The sequence below is a fragment of the Phocoena phocoena genome, chromosome 10, assembly GCF_963924675.1.
Source record: "Phocoena phocoena chromosome 10, mPhoPho1.1, whole genome shotgun sequence".
NCBI classification, from domain to species: Eukaryota; Metazoa; Chordata; class Mammalia; order Artiodactyla; family Phocoenidae; genus Phocoena; species Phocoena phocoena.
Genome location: NC_089228.1, coordinates 80,458,046 through 80,470,735, shown reverse-complemented (window position 1 = coordinate 80,470,735; position 12,690 = coordinate 80,458,046). Strand labels below are relative to the sequence as shown.

Below are 12,690 nucleotides of genomic sequence, written 5' to 3'. Positions count from 1 at the left end.
GCTGGCAGCCACCATCTTCGCATTCTCCCTCTGCTATGCTAAGGTGGGCAGACACCTTTTTTTTTTTTTATTCTACGCCTTTTTTTTTCAGGGATTCCATCTTTACACTCCCACTTTGTATCGCGCTAGCCAGCAGGTGCTCTCTTCACACTATTCCTGTGCCACACTCCAGAGCACCAGTATTTCCTGCAGGGGAGCTTTTACTTGGGTCTGGTGTCCTGGTTTTTGTGTCCGGTGTCCCAGTTTTTGTGGCTGCAACCCAGTGGGATGTCTTTGGATCACCTGGTTCTGGAGGGCAGGGAGATTCACACTCCTAGGTCCAATAGGACTGTAACAATCAGATACGGTTCTTGGCAGACTACCACCCCAAGGGTACTGCACAAATAGCAGACTGAAACACATTCCCAGTCTTTCTGAGAAAGAGGCTTATTTTTTGTCCAGGAGTTTTGGCCTGAGGGGCAAGTTTCTGGTTTGGCACAATTCTAAGGGGCTATAGAGGTACTTGCATGCAACAGAAGCCAGTGGACAAAATCTTTGCACTCTCCCCCTGCCTTGCTCCAGCCCACTGGTGCCCTACAAAGAAGCTTATACCTTTGGTGCCCTGATTTTTCCAGCTGGTGCTAGGAGATGCCTCTACATTGTCTGGCTTAGGGTGACACTAGGCTCATGGGTGACAAAGAACTATAACAAATGTAGAAAAGTTCTTAAACAGCTACCAACCCAGGGCACAGTAAGAAGCAACAGACCCGGGAGATCAGTATTTCTGTGAAAGAGGCCTATTAGCTTACCATCATAGCTACAGCCTGAGGGGGAAGCTTCTAATTAAACACAAATCTAAAGGCTGACTGTAATCCCTTCCAGAGAACTTGGAGGGGGGGCACTATCATTTCACTCTCCCCTGACACGCTCCACAGTGCCAGTAGCTCTCAGAGCTCTTACACTCTTCTGGTGCCCTGGCTTTTGTAGCTGCAAGATTCAACATCTGCAAATCAATCTATGTGATATACTACATTAACAAATAGAAGAATAAAAAACATATGATCATCTCAATACATGCAGAAAAAGCTTTTGGCAAAATTCAACACCTATTTATGATAAAAACTCTCAACAAAGTGGGTATAGAGGGTTCATACCTCAACATAATAAAGGTCATGTATGACAAACCCATAGCCAACACCCTACTCAACATTAAAAGGCCGAAAGCATTTCCTCTAAGATCAGAATGAAAACAAGGATGACCACTCTAGCCACTTTTATTCAACATAGTATTAGAAGTCCTAAAATCAGATTAAAATAAATAAATTAATTAAAGGAATCCAAGTTGGAAGGCAAGAAGCACTGTTTGCAGACGACATGACAGTATATATAGAAAATCCTGAAGGCACCACCAGAAAACTATTAGAGCAATAAATTAATTCAGTAGTGTTGTAGGATACAAAATTAGTACATAGAAATCTGTTGTGTTTCTATACACTAACAACAAACTATCAGAAAGAGAAATTAAGAAAACAATCTTATTTACAACTGCATCAAAAAGAACAAAATACCTAGAAATAAATCTCACCAAGGAGGTAAAAGACTTGTACTCTAAAACCTATAAGACACTGATGAAAGAAATTGAAGATGACACAAACCGATGGAAAAATATAACATGGTCATGGAATGGAAGAAGTTAATATTGTTAAAATGACCAAAGCAGATTCAATGCAATCCCTATCAAATTACCAATAGCATTTTTTCACAGAATTAGAACAAATAATTCTAAAATGCGTATGGAACCACAAATGATCCAGAATAGCCAAAGAAATTTTGAGAAAGAACAAAGCTGGAGATATCAAGCTCCCTGATTTCAAATATATTGTAAAACTATAGTAATCAAAACAATATAGTATTGGCATAAAAACAGACATGTAGATCAATGGAACAGAATAGAGATCCCAAATATAAACCCATACACATATTTTCGATAAAGGAGCCAAGAATACACAGTGGGAAAAGAAAAGTCTCTTCAATTAATGGTGTTGGGAAAAGTAGACAGCTACATGAGAAAGAAAGAATATGAACCACTATCTTACACCATACACAAAAATTAACTCAAAAATTAAAGATTTGAATGTAAGACCTTTAACCTTGAAACTCCTAGAAGAAACATAGATGGTAAGCTCCTTGACATTGGCCTTTGCGATGACTTTTTGACACCAAAAGTAAAGGCAACAAAAGCAAAAATAAACAAGTCAGACTGCATCAAACTAAAAAGCTTCTGCACAGCAAAGGAAACTATCAACCAAACGAAAAGAAAATTTACTGAATGGGGAAGAAATTTGCAAATTATATATCTGCTAAGGAGTTAATATCCAAAATGTATAAAAATATCATACAATTCAAAAGCAAAACAAAGTCTGATTAAAAAATGGGCAGAGGGGCTTCCCTGGTGGCGCAGTGGTTGAGAGTCCGCCTGCCGATGCAGGGGACGCGGGTTCGTGCCCCGGTCCGGGAAGATCCCACATGCCGCGGAGCGGCTGGGCCCGTGAGCCATGGCCGCTGAGACTGCGCGTCCGGAGCCTGTGCTCCGCAACGGGAGAGGCCACAACAGTGAGAGGCCCACGTACCGCAAAAAAAAAAAAAGGGCAGAGAATCTGAATAGACATTTTTCCAGAGAAGACATACAGACGGCCAACAGGTAAGTGAAAAGATGCTCAACATCACTAATCAATAGGGAAATGCAAATCAAAGCCACAATAAGGTATCACCACAAAAATAAATAAATGAATGAATAAATAAATTTTTAAGATTAAATAAATATATTTTTTAAAAAAGATATCACCTCACACATGTTATAATGGCTATCATCAGAAAGACAAGAAATAACAAGTGCTGGCAAGGATGTAGAGAAAAATGAATCCTTGTACACTGTTGGTGGTAATGTAAATTGGTTCAGCACTATTGAAAGCAGCATGGAGGTTCCTCAAAACGTTAAAAATAAAACTGCCATATGATCCAGCAATTTCTCTTCTGGGTATTTATCCACAGGAGACAAAAACACTAACTTGAAAAAGATCTATGCACCCCATGTTCATTGAAGCATTAATTACAATGGCCATGATATGAAAGCAACGTAAGTGGCCATTGGTGAATGCATGGATAAAGAAACTGTGGTGTGTATATATACATATTGGAATATTATTCAGCCATAAAAAGAATGAAATCTTGCCATTTGCAACAGCATGGATGGACCTTGAGGGCATTATGCTAAGTGAAATAAGTTAGACAGAGAAAGACAAACACCGTAAAATCTCACTTAACTCATGTGGAATCTTTAATAGAAAAGAACTCATAAAGAGAATGAATTGGTGGTTGCCAGAGGTGGGCAAAAGTCATGAAGGTGGTGAAAAGGCACAAACTTCCCGTTATAACATACATAAGTCCTGGGGATGTGATGTACAGCGTGGTGAATCTAGTTAATAATACTGTGTTGTATATTTGAAAGTTGCTAAAAGAGTAGTTTTTTTTTTTTAATTTGACTATGCTTTAATTGTTTAGACCCAGGATAACCCACAAACCTCTCTGTGACACAAAAGATTATCATGGTTATTCCCCATTTCATTCAAAATATTGTGAAGATTCTACCATTTGCAATTCTGTTATTTAAAATAATAAAAATAAAATAATATAGTCCGTAAGTTTCTTTAAGAGGGCACAGTAAACTACAGTACATGGAAACATGCTAACGTGAGTGAACAAATGAAGATACACCTGCAGCTTTCAGTGATGGAATACTCCTGCTCTACCTACAGTATTCTATGTGACAGTTGTGACACGAGACTGTCTGATTCACTAGACCTCAAATATTAGTAAGCTAACTTCCTTTTTTTAACTTTTAGATAAAACGCAAATATGAAGGAGATGTCCTTTTCATTCTTCCCACCACTGTGGAATCCACTGATCTGCTCCAGTGGTTTCCCAGCAGAGATTCTCTGGATTCTACCCAGAGCTGCTGAATCAGACTCCTGGGCACTGCCTGCTTCTCAACCAGCTCCCAGCCTGTGTGTTGGTCTGACAGCTGGATAACTATCTAACCTCCCCACAAGGGAGGCCTCCTTCCTGTAACCCTGACAGGTGGTCATTGGAAGAGTAGATCTAAAAAGTTCTCATCACAAGAAAAAAATTGTAACAATCTATAGTGATGATGTTAACGAGACTTATTGTAGTGATCATTTTGCAAAAATATATACAAATACTGAATCATCGTGCTGTACAGCCAAAACTAATATAATGTTGTATACAATTATACCTCAATAAAAAATATATGATTAGCATAGGGACTTCCCTATGGTCCAGTGGTCCAGTGGTTAAGACTCCGTGCTCCCAATGCAGGGGGCTCGGGTTCAATCCCTGGTCAGGAAACTAGATCCCGCATGCCGCAACTAAAGATCCCGCATGCAGCAACGAAGATCCCATGTGCCACAACTGAAACCCGGCGCGAGTCTTAATAAATATTAAAAAATATATGATTAGCATAAACTTAATAAAAAAGAAGGCTCAGGGTATAGATAACTCATATTCATGTTTAATTACGATATACCCTATAGCCAGGTAACGGTTACAATGTGCTTCTCTTGGGCAGTCTGCAGAGGGAGAATGCAAACAGAAAAATCCCTTGGGGTCTGAGTAGACGCTCAGTAGACGCTGTTGGCAGTACACCGGCAGAGGCTCCGGGGTCAGTGCAGGAAGCAGCATCACAGTCAAATTCTTGGGGCAGGGCAAGGGGTAACCTGGTGACTGTGTTAGAGTTAATGGAGGAACCTGATCTCAGAGGAACAGGCTGACAGGCAACTGGGAATTCTGGGCAAGAACAGGCAGCTATTACAGAAGAGCAAAAACCAATCCCCGTCAAAGTGTCCTCAGGAGTCAGTGCCCTGGAGAAGAGAGAGCGTGATCAGCACATGGCACCCTGAGGGACGTGCCCCCTCACCTCTTCTCGGCCTGCAGCATCCGACAGAGAAAGCTGAGGTCCGGGGCATGTCACCATCACCTCCCCTAACATCTGTGTGGAGGTGAAGCAGCTGAAGAGGGCACAACACTTCAGCCTGACGCAGATGTGTGGAAGGCTGGGGAGCAGCTGTTATCCTTCTGGGGGACATGAAGACGTCAAACTTTTAATAAATTAGATAATAACTCACCTTCTTTCCACCACGCATAGCCTCTTTCAGTCACTATAAATGCCCACAGGCAGTAGTCACCAACATGTGGCACAAAGTGGGTATCATCCTGGTGTCTAGCACTAACACCACAGTTCTGGCTCCAAGTTTCACAGAAAGAGGCCACCAAAGTTATGGCCTGATTCTGGAGAACAACCTCAGGAGCTTCCTACAGAAACTGGGTGAACTTCTCCCCTAACTCTTGATCCCATAGCAGAAAATAGGCCATGGACGAGACCATTGTGCCCAGGTATACTCACCTCACACCCTTCCCTCTTTTACCTGTCCCCATAACCCCCAGTGAGACAGAGCAAAATCAGCACCTGCTGGTGGAGGCCCACGAGGTCCCACAAAAGGTCTCATGACACGAACAGCAAGTGTCTCACCCACCCCAAAGGGAAATGAGATAAGCAACTTAATTTGAAATATCTTTCTCCCCTACCCACCCTCTCTACCCACAAGGCCTCAACTGCCCTAAAATAAAATCTCCCCAAATGAATGGAACCGTCACTAGAAGGAAGCCCTAGAATAAATCCCACCTGTCACCTCTGTGAAAGGGCTACTTTTCAACCAGTAAAATCAGACTCCAATGCCTCCCTAGGTCGTTCCATTTCCGCCCACCACCAGCCTAGTCTCCTTCCTTTCAGGGTCAGGAGGAAAGAGCTATATCTAGAGGCACAGGCCTCCCTGAACAGAGGGTCTCAGTCACAGCCCATCTTCCCCTTTTCCCCAGAGTTCCTTACCCTTCTGGCTCCTGTGACGGATGATGAGACCCAGCCCGAGGAAGATCAGCCCCAGCACAAAGCCCCCAACACCACTCAGCATCTTGCTCTGGGCAGATCCAGACTGTGCCCCTAGGGATCAGAGCCTGAGTGTCAGGGTTTGTCCCCACACCAAAGCAGGGTGTCCCTTTGAGAAGCCTAAAGTCTAGTCTGAGATACAGGAGGTGGAGGTGCCAGGGGAACCTAGTTCTCCATTCTGACTACCCCTAGGGGAGGGACCCGCCAACAGATCCTTGGACAGAGTGGACGGGTGGGAGAAGGGGAAAGTGGATCCCTGCTCCTCAGGGACACATCCATAACCTTACGCCCTAAGACTCTGGTCACCAGTCAATCCTTGAGAGCTAGCAGGGCTGGGCTCTGGGGCCCTGGTGTATGGAGTGAGCTCCCTGTATCTGGAAAGACAATGAGATCAGGATTCTTCTGATGCCCTTAGTATGAGGCATGAGGCACTCTTGTGTCCTGTAATTTCCAGCTCAGTAGGGATTCTGGGGACAAGGGATGAGATGGGATGGACCAAGGAAGCTCTATCTGCCCCTATCCCGTGGTCCCCACGGTGAAAGGAAACCAAGTGCCCCTTACACCACTCCACCATGATGGGACTCTGGAGGCTGGGGTGCTCCACATGGCAGGTGTAGACATCTCCTGGCTGGGGAGTCATTTCCAGCATCACAAGCATCTGGAAGGTCCAGTCCCCATTTCTAATAAGAGGGGTGGACACAACGCCAGCTGTCTCCTCCTGGTCATTCCGGAACCACCGAACTTTGATCTGGCCTGGATAGAAATCTGTCACTGAGCAGACCAGCAGGTTGTGGTGGTTTAGAGCCTCTGTCCTGGATGGGGAGATGGTCACTGTAGGTTCCACTGAGGGAGTAACAGACAGGAAAAGACACAGTGAGATGTGAGACCATGCAGCAAGTCTCCGCACCAGGAAGAGTCCTTCCCTGGTACCAGGGTGGAAAGATCCTTGGATTCCAAATCTTGGATTTGGATCTAACCTGGACCACTTTATTAGCTTGAATAAAAACATTAGTCAGTTTACTTTTCAGAGTCTCAAGAGACAGTTTTAATCATTCTATGGGAGTTACTCTGTTGACACTAATTGATAAAAATGAAGCACTTTAAAATTATAAATTGCTATATTATACAAGTGACTATTTATAACATTTTTTATGTTATAAATAAAAATAAAATAATAAACCTGGACTTGTTCCCCCTCGCTCTCCCATCTAGAAGTGACGATGAGGATAAGCTCTAGTGACTTGTGCTAGGTCAGTGACACGTTTTCTGTTAGGTTCTGTGCTCCCCACAGTAGAGAAAATCCAGCAACTTTGACTCCCACCTGCTGGCCATGAGATGATCAACAGTAGTCATGGCCCCATGGACTGAGAATTAAGAAAGTACAGACATTTCTATGTCCAGTAAAATGGGACAACAGTGACCATCACATCCTTCCTACAAAGCAGTGCTTTTCAAACAGGCTACATCTATAACCCTCAGCCCTGTAATACAGAATTCGAGAGCGAGAGCACTTCTTACCGGTCAACAAAGCATCCCTCTCAGTTTTTAGCCTCATCTTAGCTCAAATGCCATTCTGTGGCGAACTCCCCACAAAAATTTATATAATTAAATACCTACACTTCCATCTCGAGTTCACTTATGCCACATATACTTTATTTGATTCATTCATTCATTCATTCAACAAATATAAATTTGACAAGCACTGGGGACCCAAAGATAAACAACAAACTGTGGCCCCTGCCTTTACAGAACTTGCAATCTAGTAACAAAGACAAAACAAAAAATAAAAACAAAAAAGAACCACAAGTGTTATGTCAAAAGTTTGTAATTTTTGAAGAAAAAGAAAGGAAACCGTGAAAACAAGTAACACTGATAAAACATCATGTTTGACCATGCCTCGATTCCTTTATCTTCTCAGATTGCTACTCATGGTCAAATATGACACACCTCCCAACCTGTTTTACACGTATTATCCTTTATCTCTGCAGCCATTTTATTGCATCTCCCTCATTCCCTTAGTGCAAAACTATAGTAAATATTTCATGTAGTGTTTTAGCTATTTGATAATACATTATGTACTCTCATTTACTTTTTTCCCCTAATTTTCTTTTAACATTCAAGTGAGCTGCCAACCCTACTCCATCCCTTTGCTATTAAGAATAACTGCCTTGCTCTGAAATCAGACATAATTATCATGTATGTTCTCTATAGAAAATATTCTGAGACTCTTGCAGAAGTTGGCCCGGGTTAGTGAGCATGTCACATGAACATACAATATAACTGGGACTTGCTGAGGTCGGCAGGCAGTCTCGTCACCCCAATAACATGGTACTCGTGAGCCATCATCTGGAAAGAATCATGCTTTCAGTTTGGACTTTAACTCTTGATCAGGTTCTTCTTCCTGGGCTCTGACTAAAGTCATGGTCAGCCAAGCGGACTTATAAAATCTGTTCGTCTTAAACAGATTGGGAGTAAAAAATGGAGGTCACAAGTTCAAGAGAGAAATTTTAGAATAATTTTTATGAAAAAGAACTGAAATAGCAAAAATATAAGTATGTACTTGGTGGCATCAGAATGAAGGAGAAGGCAAGATAGGGTAAAGTAAGCTAAAAGTTATGTGAACATACACAGAGAACACCAGGGTCAGACTAGGGATTAATCAGTGAGTTTTCAATCCCTTGAATGTATCATTGTGTCCCACTAACATTGAAAATAAGCAGGAACAGACTCATTGCTGCTTCTGGTCACAACTGGCTTAAACGAGGCTTTGCTTCCATTAGACTCTATATACATGTAGTAAAGAACACGATGCCTATTGTGTATTTGGGGGAGGCTTCAAGACAGTGAATAACTGTGTGTAATTACTTAAACTGCTTATTATGTACCAATATTAGCATATATAAAGTGGTGATGCTGATTGCTAACACCAAGGAAATTGAGTGGCATAGTATAGGTAGTGTTCGGTAAGACAATTGCCTAGCAACAGGTGCTCATGAAACTGGTATAATTAACTTTCAGAATGTCTACCCCTGCAGTGGATGTTGGGGGAGCTGGCAGGGAGAGAGAGAGGATAGGCAGGCCAATGGAACCTGAAACAATTTTTATTCAGTAATTAAATGGCATCAACTTATTTACCCCAAAACTTCAGCTCTGATATCAGCCATTTGTTGAGCTTTTCTAAGAAATTAAAACGTTGCCTTATAACAACACTCAAGTACTGTTTCTATTTTTACTAAACACTTTTTTTCCTCAGGCTTTGCATCCACGAATTCTAAATTGTTAAGATCCAAGTCAATAAGAGTTTACTTTAAAGCATTACGCAAAATCGTAAAGAATAATTAATACGGTCAGTTTTTAAAACCCTATTTACCTTTATGCTTTCTCTTGAGCCTAAGTGGCTGGGCAACAGAGAACATTTATTCATTAATTTAAGCAAAGTTTATGGAGCTCATACTACCTGCCAATGTGTCAGGTACTAGGCACACAGGGATAATTAAGACAGTCCCTTGCCAGAAAGAGGGCCGGGGCAAGTGATACAGTGACATCCATTTAAGAAACCAGGATTAAGATGAATAATGATTTGAAACCAAAAAGTGAAAATGTATTCTTTCATGGCTGTAATATATCACCATGTGTGTAAGGTCCCCTGAGAGCAGCCGTGGAGCAGCCCTAACTCCACCAGGCTGAGCTCCTGAGCTTCGGGAAGCAAAGAAGCCAAAGGCACGAGGCGGGAACGTGCAGAATTAGTGGAAAGAACTGCGCAGGACGAGGCTCTCGAGAGCTGGGGCCATACTGAGCAGTCCTGGACCCGCCTCTGCGGGGAATGTTCCAGGGCTACCAACCTCCGTCTCCCTGCTGTGCCCTCGGTCCCCGGCCCTCCGCGCGGGACGCCAGGGCTCGCTGTCCCCTCCGCGGGCCTGGGGATCCCACCCCCGCGGCCCCGCCCCCTCACCCCCGCGCGGAGTCTCGGCAGGGGAGGGTGGGCCCCGCGGAGGGCGGCCTGCGCTCACCTCGCCGCTGCACCGTGAAGGGCTCATCAATCCTGTAGTTGTGTCTGCACACCGTGTCCAGCACGGCCCGTTTCCGCTCCAGGAGGTCCTTCTGGCCGTTCCAGTACTTGGCGTCCGGCCGGCCCAGCTCGGTCACCGCCCGGTACTCGCCCACGTCGCTGTCGAAGCGCACGAACTCCTCCCGGTTATAGATGTATCTTTCCACGAACCGCACCCGCTCCGTGCCGTTGGTGAAGTAACACAGGCTCGTATGACGGAACAAGAAATCCTCTGCGGGAGACACCGCCGCTCAGCCAGGCGGCAGCCGCTCGGCAGGCGGGGCGATGTCGGCCCGTGGCCAGCTGGGTCGGAAAAACCTGAAACCCGCCGCTCAACCCCGGGTTCCCGGCCCAGCCCAGCCCTGCGCCTCCCCCTGCGAACCCGGAGCCTCGGGGCGGCTCTTCCAAGGCCTCCCGCCCCGTCTGAGGGCTTCCAGAATGACCTTCGTGCGAGGAGGCCTGTCTCTGAGGGGAGCCCTGGGACCTGTGATCCCTGCCTGAGCCTGAGAACCGAGTAAACAGAGCTATCGGGTTGGTTTTACATCCATCTCTGTACTTAGAGGGATCAGGACGTTCTCACATGAAATGTCATTTTCCCTCGAAATCCTGGGAACCTGAGACAAACAAGTGTCTACATAAGCACAAGACTTCAAGGGAATAACAAAGGAGCTGTAGAATGGAGGCTGTCCTCGTCCTGACAGGCACATTCTCTGGGTCCCTGGCAAAGTGCCTTCCTTCCCATGCGTCGGTTTCCTCTGCGTTTCTGCCACCCCGACCCGACTCCTTTGTAGTTAAAAGGGACCGACACGGCCCTAGTCCTAAAAAGGATGGTTTATTCACGGAAAGTGCACAGACTTTCAAAACAGATAAATTGGATTCCAATTAAACTGAGACAGTTACCAGCTTGGGTGGGTTACTTAACGGAGTATCTGTATCGTAAGTGTAATTGTGTAAAAAGTCATTATATCTACACGTAGGGGTGTTAGGAAGATTGAGAGAGAATTTATTTGAAGCTGCTAATCCTGTGTCTGAAATGAATGCTTTCTCCATATACATATTTCTCTTCTTACGTTCTCCTTTCTCCTAAATCCCATCCATCCTCAACTCAAGTCTCTGAATACCACTCAAGTCACTATTTGACCATAAATCAGTGAAGCTTGAGGTTAAGATTCTGTCGGTGGCCACCCAGTCAGCTCCACTCAAATACCAGGAGTTTGCTTCCAGGAACCCTCCACTCAAGAGTCAGGAATGTAGAGTCCTTTTCCTCAAAATCTGAGACTACAGAGACCACTGCTGCCCTACATTTCCCCAACCCAGGATCCCACAGTATTAAGTCCAGACAAGGTCTTGGGGGATCCTGAAATGACAAGTCCTGCTGTGTCTTCTTTGGAGAAATTCTTTAAAACAAAATACCCATGCTCACTTTGTCCCAGCACTTGTAGTAGATACACACTTTGTCTCCTCCTCCCTGTTATAATGTCCCCAGGCTTAAGCCTGTGGGAGGGGGACTGTCCTCACTTTGTCATTAGAAGGTGGAAATGAGAATGTAACATAGCTCGCATCCCCGAAGAGAGGAAATATTCTGAGATCACACCCCAGGCCAAGTGTCCCTCAGAGCCTGGTCCCCAGAGTGGTGGCTCTGGGAGCAGCTGCCCTGCACTTACGTGGAGAGTCTCTGCCCTCAGCCTCTGGGGTGCTCAGCACTGTCAGCATCACCATCACAGCTGTTGTCCAAAGGCCTCTGGGGATCTGCAGAGCCACCGTCCCAGACATAATTGAGAACAAAGGTAGAAGTAATGGTAGTGAACACAGCTCACACCCAGTGGATCTGGTGTGCCTACTTTAGAGAATAAAAGCCTATGAAAGCTTCCATGTATGGCAGGATTGGAGAGTCCCAAGGAAAGGAACCAATCAGCACTGGAGCTGAAGTACCTCATGTATCTCTGGGCAGACATTTGTTTTGAAGGTTCTCAATCTAATGCCTGGCACTCTGTCTTCATCAAATTACACTGGATGAACATTTCGGGTGAAGAGTCCTTGCAGTTTTGAATGATCTGAAGATTGAATGCCTTCGGAGTTTAAAGAACAAGAAGAGAAAAAAATGATTCAAGAGTAGACATCTCTGTGATATATTTTTAAATTATTTATTTATTTATATTTGGCTGTGTTGGGTCTTCGTTTCTGTGCGAGGGCTTTCTCTACTTGCGGCGAGCGGGGGCCACTCTTCATCGCGGTGCGCGGGCCTCTCACTGTCGCGGCCTCTCTTGTTGCGGAGCACAAGCTCCAGACGCGCAGGCTCAGTAGTTGTGGCTCACGGGCCTAGTTGCTCCACGGCACGTGGAAGCTAAAAACTTTCTTAACCTGGGGAAAGAAATAGACAACCAGGTCCAGGAAGCTGAGAGTTTAAATAACATCAATCCAAAGAAATCCACACCAAGACACATAAATTTTGGTCGACGAAATGAACACGTAATTCCCACAGTAGGAGGCAAGCTCTATTCCCTCACACCTCTCTGCTGCCCATCCCTGTAGATGCTCTCCCTCAGTGAGGTCAAGCACTCTCCTAAAATCACGTCTTTCTTTGTAGGCAAAGAGAACAAAGGCACAGTTTCCAGTCTCCACCTTCAGAAGTGAGGCAGCTCTT

The 12,690-nt window shown here is 44.6% G+C and overlaps 1 protein-coding gene across 2 annotated transcripts; it reads right to left on the bottom strand.

Annotated features, from left to right (window-relative positions):
- Window positions 1–4,507: 4,507 nt before the first annotated feature.
- LOC136129258 (boLa class II histocompatibility antigen, DQB*0101 beta chain-like) lies at window positions 4,508–11,901 on the bottom strand. 2 transcript variants are annotated; one of them, XM_065885442.1, is made up of 5 exons: window positions 11,711–11,901; window positions 10,009–10,278; window positions 6,560–6,841; window positions 5,942–6,052; window positions 4,508–4,916 (listed from the first exon to the last, which is right to left on the bottom strand). In XM_065885442.1, the coding sequence occupies exons 1-5, from the start codon at window positions 11,817–11,819 to the stop codon at window positions 4,909–4,911; spliced, it is 780 nt and encodes a 259-aa protein (XP_065741514.1). In that variant the 5' UTR covers window positions 11,820–11,901; the 3' UTR covers window positions 4,508–4,908. The 2 variants fall into 2 exon arrangements, with proteins under 2 accessions (XP_065741514.1, XP_065741513.1); XM_065885441.1 differs by lacking the exon at window positions 4,508–4,916 and having other exon boundaries at window positions 5,904–6,052.
- Between the last annotated feature and the right edge of the window lie 789 nt (window positions 11,902–12,690).